General features: G+C 50.6%; 1 protein-coding gene across 1 annotated transcript; it reads right to left on the reverse strand.

The window, feature by feature from the left end:
* Positions 1–11,094: 11,094 nt before the first annotated feature.
* On the reverse strand, positions 11,095–17,196 carry LOC142422960 (2-acylglycerol O-acyltransferase 3-like). Its single transcript, XM_075528162.1, has 7 exons — positions 17,157–17,196; positions 13,055–13,162; positions 12,882–12,952; positions 12,508–12,712; positions 12,064–12,238; positions 11,339–11,541; positions 11,095–11,249 (listed from the first exon to the last, which is right to left on the reverse strand). The coding sequence occupies exons 1-7, from the start codon at positions 17,194–17,196 to the stop codon at positions 11,095–11,097; spliced, it is 957 nt and encodes a 318-aa protein (XP_075384277.1).
* Positions 17,197–17,236: the final 40 nt, after the last annotated feature.

The following is a 17,236-nucleotide window of genomic DNA, read 5'->3' on the forward strand; positions in this document are numbered from 1 at the left end:
GGTAGGTGAGGGATGGGGAGCCTCCATTCCAAGGCCTCCTGTCTTCTGTGGGTTTCAGGGTGCCAGAAGGCCCCCAAGTGAGAGCTTGGAAGCCTGCCCTCAGTAAGGTTTTCTCGGCCTGGAAGCCTGGCTTTCCCTGTGCGTGTGAGTTGGCGAGTGGCCGTGGCCCTGAGATCCGTGGACCGGAGGCCAGAAGGCTCCAGACTCTTTCCTGGAACTGATTTTTGACCCTCTTCCTATCAGAGATTTAGGCTGGCTGCTGGGCGGGGCCGGGAAAGGCGTGTTCGAGGGAGGGGTAGCCCGTGGGTGCTGGAGAGATTGGTGTTGGGTCGGGGCAGTGGAGCTTATCCAGTGGGTCCCAGCAGTGCCAGGTATGTGGCAGGGTGTCAGGGTGGCACACAAATCCCCAGGAGATGATTCCTCCAATGCCTTCCCCAACCTAGGGCTGTTGGCAAGTCACAGTGAGTGTCAACGCCAAGGGGACCGGGAGGTGAACCTGCGCCCTGGTCCTGGCTGTCTGCTAGCGCACTCTCGCGGGTGCTGGCACACGTGCGCACACGCACACACACACACGTGCGCGGGGTTCCTCTTCTTTATTTCACTCCCTGGACACCCGGAGGTGAGGGTGAGGGCAGCAGGTCAGTTTAGGAGGGGATGAGGTGGCAGCGGGCAGGGCCACCTTAGAGCTCATGGAAGAGGTGCCTCAGCCGCTGCTTGTGGGGCGTGAGCAGCATGTCTATCTGCATGTCTGCGAGGGGAACAGGTCCCCAATGTGGGCAGGAAAGAAACCAAGGGTGAAGGTCGCCCTCTGTCTGCTTGGCGTGGCCTGACTAGAGGACTCCTGGGTAGTGAGGCGGGGCTGGGCGCCCAGCAGCAGGTCCTGGAACCATTGAAGAGCCTGGGGCAAGGTGCATCAGCGCCCACAGCCAGGAGCTCAGCGCCTTGGTGGTCTCCAGGGCGAGCTCCTTCTCTCTGAGCGAGAAGCCCCACACCAGCAAGGCCTGGAGAGGGGCAGAACTGCGTGGACTCAGGCTAACCGCCCATGCCCACCACCCCTTCATGGCGCAACCTGTGCACCTGGCACGCACCGTGTTCTGGTGCCAACTGCACCTGAACACTCAGTACTCTGGGTTTTGCCTGAAATCCCTCCCAGGAACCTTTCCTGGCCAGGAAAGGCCACCTGGCTGTCTCCAGGCCTAGAGGGCAAGTAGGAGGTTCTGGTCAGGTGTGAGTAGGTTAAAGGTGGAGAGGGGTGGGAAGGTCATGATCAGAAACTGGACTCCTGGGTGTTGCAGGGGGCGAGTGTGCATCATTGGGAATTTGAGGGCCAAGGATTCTCAACCTACCTCCATCTGCATTGGAGGAAGGCGAAGGGTCTGACACCCAGCTCTGCCCACACCCACCCCCACGTCGATAGTAGTCCCAGAAGATGGGAAGGTTGGACCAACTGGGTAGTATGAGCATGGCCTCCATGCAGAAGTTATCGAAGGCCCAGACCACCAGGATGCCGGGAGGGTGGAAACCGAAAAAGAGGTTGTGTGGAGAAGAATTCAGCTCTGTGGTCTTGAGGAGCTGGGGGTATTCGAGGCAGGGTCGTTGGCCATTGCAAGATATGACAAAACCATAATTTGTATATTAGCAAGGGTTCATGGGGGAGGGGAGAGGTGGGAGGGAGTGTGAAATAACGATGAGGAGCTGATGCCAGGGGCTTGGGTGGAGAGCAAATGTTTTGAGAATGCTGAGGGCAATGAATGTACATATGTACTTTACACAACTGATGTATGTATGGATTGTGATAAGAGTTTCATGAGCCCCTTCAGACATCAAAGAACTAAAAATCATATCAGTGGGTGCCCACCTTCCTGATACGATCAATGAAGACAAATGTGTGCATGAGCCAATGTGGTGAAGAAAGCTGATGGTTCCCGGCTATCAATAGATATCGCGTCTGGGGTCTTGGAGGCTCAAAGATAAACAAGTGGCCATCTAGTTCAGAAACAAAAAGAGCCCACATGGAAGGAACACACAAGCCTGTGTGACCACTAGCTATCGAAGGGAAGAGATATCAAGTCTCAAAGAACAAAAAATCATATAATTGTAAATGTGTAGGTGCAGAGTGGAGACTCAAAGCCCTTGGGCAGCCAACCGGACACCTTCCTACATGAATGGTTGTGGAGAGGAGATGAGCCAGTCAGGGTGCAGGGTAGCAACAAAGAAACATATAACTTTCCTCCAGTTATTAAATACTTCCTCCCCCCACTATCATGATCCCAATTCTACCTTCCAAATCTGGCTAGACCAGAGGATGTACACTGGTACAGATAGGAACGGAAAACACAGGGAATCCAGACAGATGACTCCTCCAGGACCAGTGATGAGAGTGGTGATGCCTGAGGGTGGAGGGAACGTGGGATGGAAAGGGGTAACTGATTTAAAGAATCTACGTATAGCCTCCTCCCTGGGGGATGGACAGCAGAGAAGAGGGTAGGGGGAGATGTCTGACAGAGTAAAAAATGACGAAATAATAAAAATTTATGAATTACGAAGGACATCATGCTCGGACAAGCAGAGGGGTGGCGAAGGAGAGGAAGGCCCCTGACAGGAAGGATTGGCGCGGTGGCTGCAACAGCAGGAGCTATGGTGAGGATGGCTCAGAATGGGGCAGTGTTCTGTTTGGTTGGGTTGCTATGCTTTGTGCACAGGGTTGCTATGGGTCGGAAGAGACCCCTTGGCAATGAACAGTATTGGGTCACAGTTCTATTTCACCTAAACATGAAGATGCTCATTCACAGGACCTGCAACACAAGCTTACCTCACCTTACGTCTCACAGCAGACACGTGTGAGGTTATGATTAAGTTATCCATGTGTTATTTACATAGTTCTCTGTGTTCCATGCACAGTGAAGTAATGTCCAAGAGTAGCATGCCACTAGAATCCTATAAAGAGAGAAACAATAGAATTGTTGTTGTTTTTGTTGTTGGGTTGGAAGCAGCCAAACCTGGTAAAATACCAAGGGTTCCAAAGTTCAAAAGTGGAGAAAGACCTTTACTTGTACAGGAAGACTAGGGATTACAGATGAGCCAGGGGGGATATGAGTTACACGTGAGGCAGGAGGACTGGGGATTGCACCTGAGTTACATAGAAGTCACAGGTAAACTTTGCATGTGAATTCATCTCATTTCCATCACAGACTTTCCACACCAATGAACTGTCGACCCAAATCCCTCCAAGGGGGACATTCTCCTCATTTTCTTTGGGAACATCTTTATCATTTATTTATCCATAAGCTCTAACTTTGTCGTGCATCATCTGCGAGCCTTCCTGCTGAGAAGGAATTATTTTTAACATAGTCTTAAAATAGAATGATTGAGCCCCGGAGGACGGTGCACCTACTCACCAGTCACAGAAGAAGAGGAGTAGAGGACAATGGAAGGAAGTTTGCCCTCTGCCCTCTCTCAGCAGCTTCTCTCTGCCAGGCCTTTCATTTTAGTGCTCTTGCAGAATAAAATGAAATCAACTGCAAACTCGCTAGTCACAGGTTACAGAAGGGGAAATGGAGGTTCCGAAAGTGGTGAGTGAGAGGTCGTGGGGTAACTTCAAAACTTCTAGGTCTTGGCACATGCTCAGTCTTTGAGTTGAGCCCAACAGAAATCTCCAGCTATGAGACGATGGACACCTGGAAGAGTTGTAGTCCTGTGAACAAGGACACTCTCAGAAACCCACGGGGAAGTTCTCCCCTGTCCTGTAGTGTCACCGCGAGTGGTCATCAACTCGACAGCAGTGACTTTGCTTTGGGTTTGGATGTGCCTTGGGCAAGGATGAAGGAAGTTAGAGACCTCGCTACATGAATTCAAAGGCACGGCATGGGACTTTCAGCCAGACTTGACTGAGCTGTGTTTGATCCTTAACTCAAACTCAGCTTCTGTGCCACGCCTCCCCTGAAACATGCACCCCCTTCCCAGCCATGACATCAAGTCCTATTCTAATAAGTCCCTTACGGCTCACAGGACAGGGTAGACTGTCCCTGTCTATTAGCGGAGGAAGTCCCATCTTTCTCCCTTGGGGTGGCTGGTGGCTTTGAGCTGCTGCCCTTGTGTTTGCAGGCCAAGGCACAACAACTGGGTCCTAGCTGTCCTACTTCTGCTCCCACGACATGGTCACTGTGGCAGCACCAAGACATCCGGGCAGCATATTTCTAGATGATGAGGCAGCAGGTGCAGGTTGGAACTGGTGGACAGGTTCTAAGCTCTGAGTTCTGACCTAGGGTTCATTAGGCTTCATCTTGCTGCTTTCTGTCAGGGCTTCCAGCGTTGATCAAGGTCTGAGACCTGACCTATCCCAGCCAAGTTTAGCCTAACAGGGAAGCTGATTGTTCAATTTCCTTCCATGTGACTGGAATCCCTGTGATAGAAGCCGCCAGCAATGGCTCATTGATGTGTGCTTCATCCTTGTGTTTCCCTCAGAAGACATCTCACCTGGGACCTCAGTCCTGCTGGCTCAACTCCTCATGCTGGGACTTGTGGTGTGGGGTCTATGGGTCTAAGGTCTGTGAACTGGTGGCAGATGTCTGTCATCCACCTGCATCCTGGACTCTCCACCTTCCTCCATATGAAGCCTTAGCCCCTTAGAAAAACTCCTGCCCACGATGGGTGCTGGATTAGGGAGCACCACGAACGGAGGGGTCACGTGTTGGGCTGCGAACCACAAGATCAGCAGTTCAAAACCACGCTCCACTCCGTGGGACAAAGATGAGGATTTCTACTCCATTAAGAGTGACCGTGTAGGAAATCCATCCCATCCTATAGGGTCACATAGAATGGGGACAGTAAGTTTGGAGAAAACCAAGTCCCAGTGTTAAATGTGTTCCAGTGACATTTATCCTATAGTGGGCTAGGGAACAGAGGCTGCTTGTGAAGGCTCAGGAAGCAACAGGTTTTCTCAATCTTGGCTGGCTTCCCGGAGAGAGTGGTACTCTCCGAAGAAGGCTGACTGGCGAGGTTGGAGTCAGGGGATGGGGCGGGGCCGCCTACCAGCGTTGTGTCACAGCCATAGGGAGGGTGTGAATCTCATGGATGAAAAAGGGACACATTGTGCTTGTTCAAGGGACATCATGGTCAGTCCCTTCTGTCCCTGCAGACCTTTCCCCAGCAGGACAAGAACACCCTCAAATGGATTTCACGTTTTTTCCCAGAGACACAAGGCTGACCTTGACCGACTGCCCCTTTCAGGATTGTGTTGTGGGCTCTCCATCCGCCCCAGTGTTTTCACAGGAGGTCAGTGCCCCCTCTCCTTTCTTACTCTATCAGCTCAGACCAGTTCTAGCCTCTTTTCAGATAGACTTGCCCCAAGGCCTCACAGGTACTGGGAGCATTGTAACATAGGTCTGCTTCCACCAACTCCATTTTTTTCCAGTCAAACTCTACTGGCTTCTCAATATCCCTCTCTAGCTTTAGGTCCAATGTCACTGCCATCCCTCAGTATGACACACTGGTTTTAGGGTTTAAATAGGGGTTGGATGGGAAAGGTAGACACTCCACTCTCCGTGACATCCCCCACAAAGGGCCCATACATCACCTCCCTTTCCTCTGGTAAGATGCACCCCCAACTCACGGGATCAGCAGACAGACTGAAGGCTGAGAGGAAGGAAGATCCAGCAGGCTCTGGGCCCTCCACTGCCCTGCACCTCTTGCCCCCAGTCCTTACCTGAAGTTCCTCCCTCTGCCCCCACTGAACACAAGAGAAAATCCCCAAGAAAAACCTGGGTGATGCTTATATTCAAGTTCATCCTGAGCCCTAAATTATCATAACTACCCTGTGTGTCTCTGTCAGCATAGTATCTGGTTTCTCCTATCTCACAGTGGAGAGGAACATCAAGTTCCATAGTTCAAGGCTGATCCTTTTAAGGTGGAAGTCACACCATATGTGCCTCCACCCTCTGATCTTTTCACCAATTCTGACACCAAGTGGTCCCATAGCACTGGCTGCTTCTCTGCTGGGTTTGACAGTTCTTTGAAATGACGGCTCAGAACTCAAGGACAATACTCACGACTATGGTATTTATTATGGAAGTAACAGTTTACACATTAGAATTAGGAAATATTCCAGATATGGTTTTCAGGATAGCCTCCCCTAAGCCAGGCCCAAATCAGGTTTCTCCTTAGCCTTCTGCCTATTAGCTGTTGGCTCCTTATGTCTCTTGGGCCGGCCTTACCTCTGCCCTGCTTCAGTAAGTGTTACAAAGCTCTTGAGCAATGCTGATACGCGCCTGGAGTCACCGCACGGACTGCTGGGAAGCCTCAGTCGGAAGACACTCCTTCTCTAAACCCAATGGGTAGACTAACCTAGTGCCCTCACGTGCCCAGAGACATGTCACTCTGTTAGCAAGCCTCCTAACCAAAGGGACTCCATGTTCTTGCTTTGTGAGCTGAGAAGTGCAGCTCACACTCCTGCCAGTCTTTCGGTTCTCCTGCTTCTGCTGCTGCTTCTTGATGACCTTTTCTCACTCTCTCCAGTATTGAAGAGCTCAGTCTTCTGAGTCTAGCAGGGACCCGGCTCAGGGACACCATGCCAAGGACTGTTCCTCATTTCAACGTTCTTGGTGCTAATAATAAGGCGTCTCCTTTCTTCTACCCCCAAAGAGCTCATTTTTAAGCCCAGCAGGATGGCAAAACTGACCTGTCTTCTTGTTAGGGCTCCAGAGATCTGCTTGACAGGCTGGGCCACCACAAGTGTGCCATGAACCTTATGTACATTCTTAGCAAATGATCCAATCCCTTTGGTGGGCCATAAGCACCTCATCTGTACAGTCCAACCCACTCATTGGGTAGAAGCTGCAAAGATAATAGCCAGCGGATTCATACACTATAATTCACTGCCTTCAGTAATTTCACAAGGAGTCAAACCAGACCACACACAGACATGTTCAAATCAATGAGGAGTCTCTCAGCACAATACACAATAGAGTTTGGAAATGAACGAGAGGAACTGCTGTTCATTTCTCTTTTCTCCTCTTTCTCCCGCTCTCTCATTCCCTCCTCCTCCTCCTCCTCCTCCTCGTCCTTGCTCTTCACTCTTTGAAAGTGCTATGAGCCCATCCCCAAAGGGCAAGTCTCACCTTGGGTTCATTGACAAATGCTTCAATAGACCAAGAGCCTGTTAGAGAATGTATCCAAACCCCACTGAGAAATTCAAAGGTGAGATTGTGGCTGGCTGGGTGCTGTGAGGCATGAGAGAAGGAAGAACAGTGGCTACCCAGGGAATGCAGGCCCAGGCTGCCCAGGCATGGAGCTGGGGGTCCCACAGAGAAAGCCTGGGTGGAGCAGGGGCAGAAACCAGAGCCAGATTTTAAGGATGCACCAGCACACGGGTTGCTCCAAAACACCTTCCATAACAAGCTCTGAAGACTTCCGGAATGGGGCCATCAGGGAAAGGAATCCACTGTAACCAGGCTGTGTTGGGAGATGCCAGCCCAGTTGAGAACTCGGCCAGCTTTCCCCCATGCCCTCTACTCCCGTCCCAAGGCCTTACGAAGCAGCAGTGACAGGAGAGGCCAGCAAAGAGCTCAAGCCTGCTCTTCTCTACACCCCCCTCCCCCAAACTCCATGTCTGTGCCAAGAGGGCACCTACTGGCAGCGAGACGTTGTACTTACTGTGTCTCTGAGTTGATTCAGTTCCTCAGCAACCTTGTGTGACACAGTGGATCTGCCCCCTTGGGGTTCCATAGGCTGCACTCTTTACAGAAGTAGCTTGCCAAACCTATCTGCCTCAGATATGCTGATTAAATTGAACCCCAGATGTTTCCTTAGCAACTAAGCACTTAACCACGGCATCACCAGGGCCCCTTAGCCTATTCTAGCGAGGAGAGGCAAACGCTCTCCTTGGATGAAGAGGGAGTGCTGACTAATACAAGGACTAAGCACTTCTCTGTACCAACTGGAAGTGAACACAGAACTTCTCACCTGAGAATGACCCTGGTAAGTCATGGGAATGCCTGTATTTTCATGGAGGAACAAGGGGAAATTCTTCCACGGGATGTATTTTATGCACTTGTAGTTGGACTCATTGCATTTTGATGAATGGTTCTTATTTCAGTCTGGGATACAGACCTAAAGCCTGCAGTAAATATGACTGCGGAGCAATGCGTTATTTAATGTGGCTCATCTAGACAGTCTGTGGAACTCCCACCAAATGGCCTTTTCCTAATGCATGGGTTCTCCACCTGTGGGTCGCAACCCCTCAGGGGGTCTAACAACACTTTCACAGGGGTCACCTGATTCATCACAGTAGCAAAATGACAGTTATGAAGTTGCAACGAAAATAATTTTATGATTGGGCAGGGGAGGGGTGCCACTACCACATGAGGAATAGCATGAAAGGGTCACGGCATGAGGAAGGTGGAGAACCACTGTATAATGAGTCTGTCATCTGTGGAGGTGGGGGTGATACTGATAGGATTGGGTCTAGAGCGCTGGTTAACAGGATGCTTTGTGATTGCCAGGCTGCGGGGTATAAAGTAAGCGACATCAATACCAAGAGTAAGGGTATCTCATTCCCAGCAAGAAAGAAGATCCGGCGGGAGGACTGGAGGGAGCACCCGAATGGATGGTGAGTGCACAACTCGTCTTAAAGGCGGAGTCACCACAGGCGATGGGGATATGGGTGGGGTGGGGTGCTCTAGGATGGATGTGGTAATGATTGTACACTGCTCCTTGATATGAGTGCACAATTGAACAATTGAGTTGTATGATAAGTAAGCTACGTGCCAATAAAACTGTTGGAAGAAAACAAAGAAAAGAAAGAAGCTCCCCGTGCCTTGAACCTTCCTCCAGGAGATATCAGTGAGATAGGACACAGCAGCAGCCTTACAGCAGAACCAGGATGCAGAGCACACAACAGAGTAATGGATTTCCCAGATCGCTGAGCAAGTAAAACTGAATGCTTCAGGCCCTGTGGTTGGTTTGTGGAGGGTGCGGCACTGGGCATTTAATAGGGAGAGCTGGGCTTGCTGCCCTAAAGGCCTGGGACTCAGTGCCTACAGTTGGAAGCTTCCGATGGAATGGAATGCCCTTTGGCCATTCATTGGCAGCCCCCAAAGACCTTTGTCTCATTGCTGGAGCAGTTCAGAGGCTGAGACAAGAGGCTAAAGGCCAGAGAGAGGACTGCCTAAGACGTGTGGTGAAGAAGAAACCAGTCCTGACTGAACAATCGTATCCTGTGCACATTTCATCTGAATTGCAACCTGGTGACTTCTCTCATAAACCTCATACTCGCGAGCATTGTCTGTGAATCTAGTGGCCCTTGCCAGGAATTAAGGAAGACCGCAGAAAGCTTGAGTTCGGGCAAGGAGAGCGCCATGGGAGACAGAACAATGACTATACAAGGTCAAAGGTATTTCAGGGAAATCAGAGATGGGTCTCTATATGGGAGCGAAAGCTCCTGGTCTACAAATTGGTGCACTCAAGCTTTTGAGACAAAAAGGGTCAGTGTTTCCCAAAGGTGAAGCTCAGAAGACAAGAAAGACAGGAGCAGGGAAACGGTAAACCATGGAGGAAGTGGAAAGAGTGCTTCTGCCTTGTGGGTTTAAAATCAATGTCACAAAGCAAAAGGCACGTGAATTGTTGAATGGAAAACCAACTGATTCTGTCCGTTCACGCAAAGCATGCACACATGCTTCCCCCCATATCCACCACTCTCTTTTACACGCACACACACACACTCAGAGTAGCAGGTATTTTGTAAGGCGTACTGGATTTCTGCTAAGGATGATAAAAATGGAACTGGATAACGGTGAGAGTAACTGAGGTCACTGGATGATCCACGTAACATATGGCTGAAATGACATGCGTTGTACTGTGCAAAGTACAGTCAGGGGTTGTGCTGGTGGGACAACCACGTAAGGATCTGAAAACGACTGGCTGGTTAGATTTCTGTCCCTCCAAACACATGTGGACAGACTTGTGCCAACATTACCTACTTAATATCATTCCATTTCTACAAAGAAACCCCAAACCAAGCCCAGTTCTCTCATGTGCCTTCCCACTCACAGAGAACCTGCAGGACAGAGTGGAGCTGCTGCACAGCGTTATGGGGACAGTCATCCCCGGAGTAGACACGCTCCTCTTTCCCCTGCTGAGTGGTTTCGAACTGCTGACCTTGTGGTTAGCAGGCCTACCCATGACCATTACACCACCAAGGCTCTTTCTGTATGGCTGTTGGTGAACCATCCCCACCAGGGCTCCTCTGCTTGAGCTCATGGCTGCAGCCACTGTGTCCATGCACCTCCTTGAGGGCCTTCCTCTTTGTCACTGCCCCTCCACTTGACCAAATGGGAGGGCTTCTTCAAGGCCTGGTCTTTCCTGACAAAGTTTCCAAAGGATGGAAGCCACTAGGCTCCCCCAAAGTGAGCAGGTTTCAGTGGAGTTTCCAGACTAAAAACAGCCGGTGAAGAAGGAATTGGCTCCGAACTTTAGAGGAAAAAGCTGCTGAAAACCTTGGCATATAGGGCTCCTTCTTCTCCCCAGGATGGGGCATGGGTGCAAAGGCCAGCTATATAGCACACCTGTCTTTTCTACCAGTGGGATTGACGCCTCCCTTCCTACTCACAGGGTACCTCTGACCAAGTTCATCCTTTGCTCAAGGTAAGTCACTTAGCCAGCTAGTCTTCACCACCTAACTAAGCCCTGCTCACCCTCAAATTCAGCCCCTCCACCTAGTCCAACTCCCCAACATTGTCCCGGTGTACTTTTGTTCTCAGCAAGCATGTTGCTTCATTGACAGATGGTGGGTGGGTGGCAGAGTCAGGGGAGAAGAGCTTGTCCAGAGTCTCACATTGCATTGAGGCTCCCTAGGAGGAGAACTCAGGGTTTTTTCTGCCCAAGTCAAAGCAGAAGCTCAGGTCTAAGTTGGGATGTGCCTGAGTCTACTTGCTCAAACGGGAATGGGCTGGCTCTTAGCAGACGGGCACCCGACTGAATGACACTGGCATTCTGAGAGGGAACCAGCTTTTATTAGGTGGAGGGGAGCCACAGGTCAGGGAGGGGTGGTGGCATTTTCCCGGCCGTGCACTCGGCAGAGCAGGGAGGGCAAAGCCTGGGTTAGAGGAAGGTGAGGTGTGCATCAGCAGGGACACCACAGCTCTCCTTGTGCTCCTCAAACAGCCGGTCCAGGGCCTTCAAGTAGAGTGTGTGGTAGTGGTCGACGTCTTTCTCTGTGGGGTGGAGGACCTGGGGCACGTCGATAGGGCGGCCCACTGGGGAGACAGGGAAGCAGCTTCTGACCTGAGAGACCTCTGATGCCCAGGAGCCTGAGGGCAGCTTGCCCTAGGAGACGAGTACTCACCCACCGTGGTGATGGGCCTGGGGAAGGGCATGAGGCCCCAGGATTTGGCCGAGAAGAAACTCTGGCCAAAGAAGATGCAAGGAGCATAGCCCACCAGTTTCTTTAAGGTCATCTGGCAGCGGTACTGCCAGGACTCGGCAGGAAAAGTCTTGACGTTGAAGATATCATTCTCTCCGAAGGAGTAGATGGGTACCAGCGAGGCCCTTGGGAGGAGAGGAGGGAGGCATGTGGCTGGCGGCTGGTGCCTGAGCTGCCTCAGAGGCTCTCAGCTGCTGCTTTCCAAAACCTCTGAAGCCACACCAAAGGGGGTGCATCCATCTCTGGCCACCCAGAAAGATCCCCAGGAAGGGCTCACCTTTCTTGAGACTCAACGGTGCACTGAAAACAGGTACTTTTCTCAGTTGGCCTTTCCAAAATTATATGCTTGCCAGGAGGCGTGTGCGCCACTTCCCAGGTGAGGAAACTTGGCCAAAGACTTGCCTCTGACATAGTGCCAGGGACTTGAACTCAAGACGTCCAGGGCCTCGGTTTTGGACACTCTAACCTTGCCTCTTTCTGATGCACAAATATGGAGTGGGGTGGGCAGAGGTTGCGCACCAAGTTTGGTTCGCTATGAGAACTCAGCGCAGAGGTGGCACTCTCCCTGCCTGAATGGCCTCCCAGCGGGACCCAGGTGAAAGCTCCCTCATCTTCAACTGACCCCGGGGGACATCAGAGCCACTCACCCGTGCCACAGCGCAAGGCGCACGAAGCCTTTGCGATTCAGGAGATTAAGACAGTGCTGGCCAGGGCCCGAGTACAGCATCTCCCGGGCACCCCCGACGATGATGACCACAAGCTGGCCGCACGGATTCTCAGATAGGACATAGTCCAGGTTCTGTCGGTCCACAGAACAGAATCCTGTAGCAGGGGTGGTTGATGGAGGTGGGTGCAGGAAGTATTCTCCACCAGCACAGAGGTTCCTGAGTCCCTCCACTTTATGGGAAGGGTGAGCTCCCACTTTTGTCCCATACGCCCTCATGCCACTAGCTGTCAGCCCCTAGTCCACGTACCCACACCAGATCACCAGCATCCACTCAAAGCCCCTGAGCGAGTGGTGCTGGTGGAGGTGTGAATCTAGCCGTGGGAACTGTCAACTCCTCCTCCACCTCCTCTTCCTCCTTGCTCACCAGAAAACATGAGAAAGTCACGGTAGATGGGGAGACGGAATAAGCCTGCCAACGTGGCAATGAAGGGCTGGAGACCAGGGAACTGCTGGGAGAAGGCGTTGCTCTCTGTGCAGAAATTGCAGCTGTACCCGATGCACATGATCCCGTGGGGGTGGGCGCGCAACACGTAATTGCGGTCAGGGGGCAACTCGGCTGTTTTCACCAGCTATGGGTTTTCCGGCAGGATTGGGGAGAGACAGGCAAAGGGAATGTCACACTGGGAAAAGTTAGTGCTCCACCAGAGTGGACCTCCAAGTGTAAGGTCCTGGGAGGGTCCAGAAGATGGCCATGTGTCCCTTCCCCACTGCCTGTGTCAAGGCCATCTGACCAGTCACCTTGATAGGAAAATAATCCCTCAAGTACTTCCAAATTGTCCGTTTCCTCATCCACGTGGAGCATCTTCCACCTGGCATCACAGGTCACAGAAGTTGGCTTGTCAGAGTCCTCGCAGGCTCCTGCCCTACCAGTTTTTGCTGGAGCGGGGAGGGGGGGGCTGTCTGAAACTCACCTTGGTTGGGCATGTCCCAGTCCAGGTAGAGCCAGGTAAAGTAGAGCAGGGAGATGGGCCAGAGTGAGGTGAGGAGGAGGAGGAAGAGCAGGAGGGTGCAGAAGGTGCCTGGGTGAGAGGTGAGAGGGAATGAGGAATGAGCTCCCTAAGAGCCTCCAGGCTCGCTTGGCCTGTAGGGTGAGGACAACTGGTGGCCCTCTCTCCAGTCCCAGGCCTCTGAGCCTCTCCCATTCTGCTCACGCATGAAAAGAAATGTGGTCACATAGTGCAAGGCTGACGCTGATTCCAGCCACCGCCTTCCTCGGGTTTTCATGGTAGGTGAGGAGGGGGAGCCTCCATCCCAGGAGCCAGTCCCAGGGGAATGAAGAACTCTCTCCTCCCATAAAACGTCAGTTGTGGAAACCCAGAGGGGCGGTTCTGCCCTGTCCTACAAGGGCGCTAAGAATCAGAATGAACTTGAGAGCCAAACATTGGGTTTTGGTTGGGTTCTGTTATTGCATGAGCAGGGGAAAGGGTTGGAAGAAGGACCAGACCAGAAGACTTCCCAGTCGGTTCTCAGCCAAGAGCACCTTCACCCGGGCCCCAAGTTCTTCTCCGTGGTTCTCTAATCAATTGACGCCATCTTCCCCTTTCAGGAAGACTGGGGCTGACAAGACCCACAGCTGGTCCTGGGGACAGGGCGTCCTCCTGCCTCACAAGCATGTGCTCTAAAGATGGAAGACAGGAAAGAGAGAGACTTACCTGTGGTCTCTGCATGTGCCTATGGTAAAACTTGCATGAAGTTGACCACTTGGGTTTGTCTAAATCTCAGTCATTGTATCTATCCGGAATATTGGGTCCCTACCACCATTGCTTTCCACAATATTTTCATCATTCAAAGATGATATTTTGTGCCTTTAAAATAATAATTCTCCACTCTCTTCCCAACCATCTCCTACTCACCACAAAACTATTTTTATTTATGAATAAATGTTCCTGAGTCCCATTGGTGGTGGTGAGGTGCTGCCTACAAAAGCACAGTGGTTCAAACCCATCAGCTACTTTTGTGGGAGAATGATGGAGCTGTTGGCTATAGAGATTTTCACTATCGAAATATTTTTTCAGTATACATATGTATATATTTTTCCCCAAATCATTTTATTGGGGAGTCCTTCAACTCCTCACAATCCATACATACACCCATTGTGTCAAGCACATTTGTACATTTGTTGCCATTATCATTCTCAAAACATTTGCTTTCTACTTGAGCTCTTGGTATTAGCTCTTCATTTTGCCCTCCCTCACGAACCCTTGATAAGTTAGAAATTATTTTTCCCAGTATCAAATTTTAAAATATATATTTACCATCTCAAAAGCCCTGTAAGGGGCTGATTTGAGTCAAACTGCTGGATGCCAGTAGTATGTGTGTGGAGGGAAGGGGGCCGGGGTGGGCGGTTTTGAATGTGCTTTTTACATATCAGACTGCTAACCTCAAGGCCAGAAGTTCAAACCCATGAGCATATCTTTGGAAGAAAACTGAAGCTGTCAGTGCCCACAAAGATTTAATCTGGGAGACCCACAGGGACAATGCTAATCTGTCCTCCAAGGTCACTATGAGCCAATGTGATGGCAGCTAGTTTGGGGGTATTCTAGATAGCTCACATCCACCGAATCTGACAATATTGGACCTGTCATGTCTGCCTTGTTTCATTCAGCACAAAGTTTTAGGTGAATCTACGTGATGCCACGTTTCAGGAATTCATTTCTTTGTAGGAGTATAAAGTGTGACTGTAGGAGCATTGGAAGTCCTGAAAAATGAAATTGGACACATAAACATAGATATCCTAGGTATTGGTGAGCTGAAATGGACTGGTATTGGTTGTTTTGAATCAGAAAATCCTATGGTGTACCTTGCTGGGAGTGATACAATCAAGAGGAATGGTGTGACATTCATTGTCAAAAAGTACATTGCGGAGACTTCCAGGAAGATGGCAACGGAGTGACACATAGCAGGGGTACTCCGCAGAATCCAGCCCAGGAGAGTTGCTTAGAGGGAAATTCAACACTGCTGGAACGCAGGAGGAGCATCATAAAGATTAGTAGGGAAAGACCCATGGGGTTTTCAGGGGCTGGGGGCTTTGGTCTTATCACAGTGGAAGCAGGCTGGGGCTTGACCTCGCCCACACCACTGTATCTGTTGGAGCAGGGACCATTTGGAGCCTGTAGCAGGGCTTGATCTCATCACAGCCACAGTTTGCCCCTGCCTCTTTCAGGGCAAGGACAAGACCCAAGTAGCTTCACTGGCAGGGATGGGGGTTCAGCTATATTTTTGCGTCTGTTTACGTCTCTGCTCTCTGTCCCGCCACCGTCTGTGAGAGCTGCTCAGTGGCCTTCTCGCTCAGCTCAGCTGCAGTTGCGGGGCTGCCATGGGGCAGGGATTAAACCCTTGTAGCTCCATGGTTTGGGAGTGGGACTCAACTGCATAGTTGCTTTTGTTTCCCTCTCTTCCCTATATTCCTGAACAACGTAAATGGTCTTGCTTTTTTATTTTTTCCTCCTCTTTCTCTCTTTCCTGTTCTCTCACACTCCACTGCTAACCACGGGAGCACCCCCTTTTCCGTAGGGCATTTATGCCTGCACAACCCCCAGCTAGGTGAACTCCACCCTGTGTAGGTAGCCCGAGGTTAGGGAAAGCCGGCTTTCCCTCCAGGAGATATTCTGCCCAACTTCTCACCCGAGAATTACTGCCTATGTACCTGGGGGCATAAGGCAGCTCAGCCAACGCCATCAACATTACAAGCTTTTGCAGGAATCTCTGTCTATCCTCTGCAACACCAAAGCAGGCAACCCACCAGCATTCTGGGGCACGCCCCTGATAGGGTAGCCACAGGAGGATAAAGGGGTAGGTTAATCCCATTGTGAAATTAGCAGTAGGCAGGTCGAAGAAGCATACCTACAAATCACCCAGAGATAGCCAGTGCTCTTCAACTCACCTGGCTCCTCTAAAACAAGGCAACACAAACAGCCATCAGTCCCAACTACCTCAAAAGAAAAACAGGAGAAAGAAAAGGCAATGGCAGAAGAACTCCTGAACAAAACAACATACATAGAAGAAGCAGACATTGAGCTGCCACAGAAAGGAATTTTCAGAATGCTATTTGGAGTCATACAGGATATGAGAAAAACAATACAGGAAAAGGATGAAATGATAAAGGAGATAAAGGCCATACACCAAAGGGAAATACAGGAGCTTGGGGGGGAGATAACAAAAGCCAGTAGCAGAAACACAGACATTGAGAATAGAAGGGAGGAATCAGAGAACCGCATCAGTGACTTGGAGGACAGCCAAGCAGACTTTAACAAACGTGAATAAAAATCTAATACGATCATCAGAGAAGCTGAAGAAAACCTAGGAGCTATGTCTGATGCTATGAAGCGGAACAACATTAAATTATTGGCTTACAGGAGGAAGACACAACAAAGAAGTCATCTGCAACAATAGTGAGAGAATTCTTGGAGGAAAACTTCCCCAGCTTAAAAATGAAAACAAGGCAACCATTCAGGAGACTGAAAGGACACCAGCAAGTCTGAATCCCAAGAATAAGTCACCAAGGCACATACTAGTTAAACTATCCAACTATGAGGAAAAGGAGAAAATCATGAGAGCAGCTAGGGAAAAACAAGCAAGCAGATATAAAGCCTTCCACATAAGAATATCCTCAGACCTATCAGCTGAAACGATGAGGAAGAGGAGAGAGCAGAGTAACAAATTCCAAAAACTAGAGGAAAACAACGCAAACGCAAGAATACTCTACCCAGCCAAATTATCGATCGAGATAGATACTTATTTATGCTTGGTGGGTTGTTCTTCTGCTCATACTGGGTCGGCAAGGATAGAGGTGGGAAGAGTCAGGGGAGCAGGGCTTGTTCACAGGCACACATTGCATTGAGCCTCCCTAGGAGGAGAATTCAGGGTTTTGCTGCCCAAGTCAAAGCAGAAGCTCAGGTGGAACATGGGGGGCTGCCTGACCCTACTTGCTCGAATGGGAATGGGCTGGCTCTGAGCAGATGGGCACCCGACTGCATGATACTGGCCTCCTGAAAGGAAACCAGCTTTTATTACGTGGAGGGGAGCCACAGGTCAGGGAGGAGGGGGGTGACATTTTCCCGGATGTCCACTCCGCCGAGGAGGGAGGGCGAGGC

This window comes from Tenrec ecaudatus, chromosome 12 (genome assembly GCF_050624435.1).
Source record: "Tenrec ecaudatus isolate mTenEca1 chromosome 12, mTenEca1.hap1, whole genome shotgun sequence".
In the NCBI taxonomy this organism is placed as follows: Eukaryota; Metazoa; Chordata; class Mammalia; order Afrosoricida; family Tenrecidae; genus Tenrec; species Tenrec ecaudatus.

What these genes read in the sequence shown, in the direction of transcription:
- LOC142422960 (XM_075528162.1), bottom strand. Translation starts at nt 17,196, where the DNA reads ATGTCACCCCCCTCCTCCCTGACCTGTGGCTCCCCTCCAC. An exon ending in CTGGGACATGCCCAACCAAG is followed by an intron (nt 12,953 to 13,054) that starts GTGAGTTTCAGA and finishes CTGTGATGCCAG; the next exon opens with GTGGAAGATGCTCCACGTGG. An exon ending in CGCCTTGCGCTGTGGCACGG is followed by an intron (nt 11,542 to 12,063) that starts GTGAGTGGCTCT and finishes TCTCCTCCCAAG; the next exon opens with GGCCTCGCTGGTACCCATCT.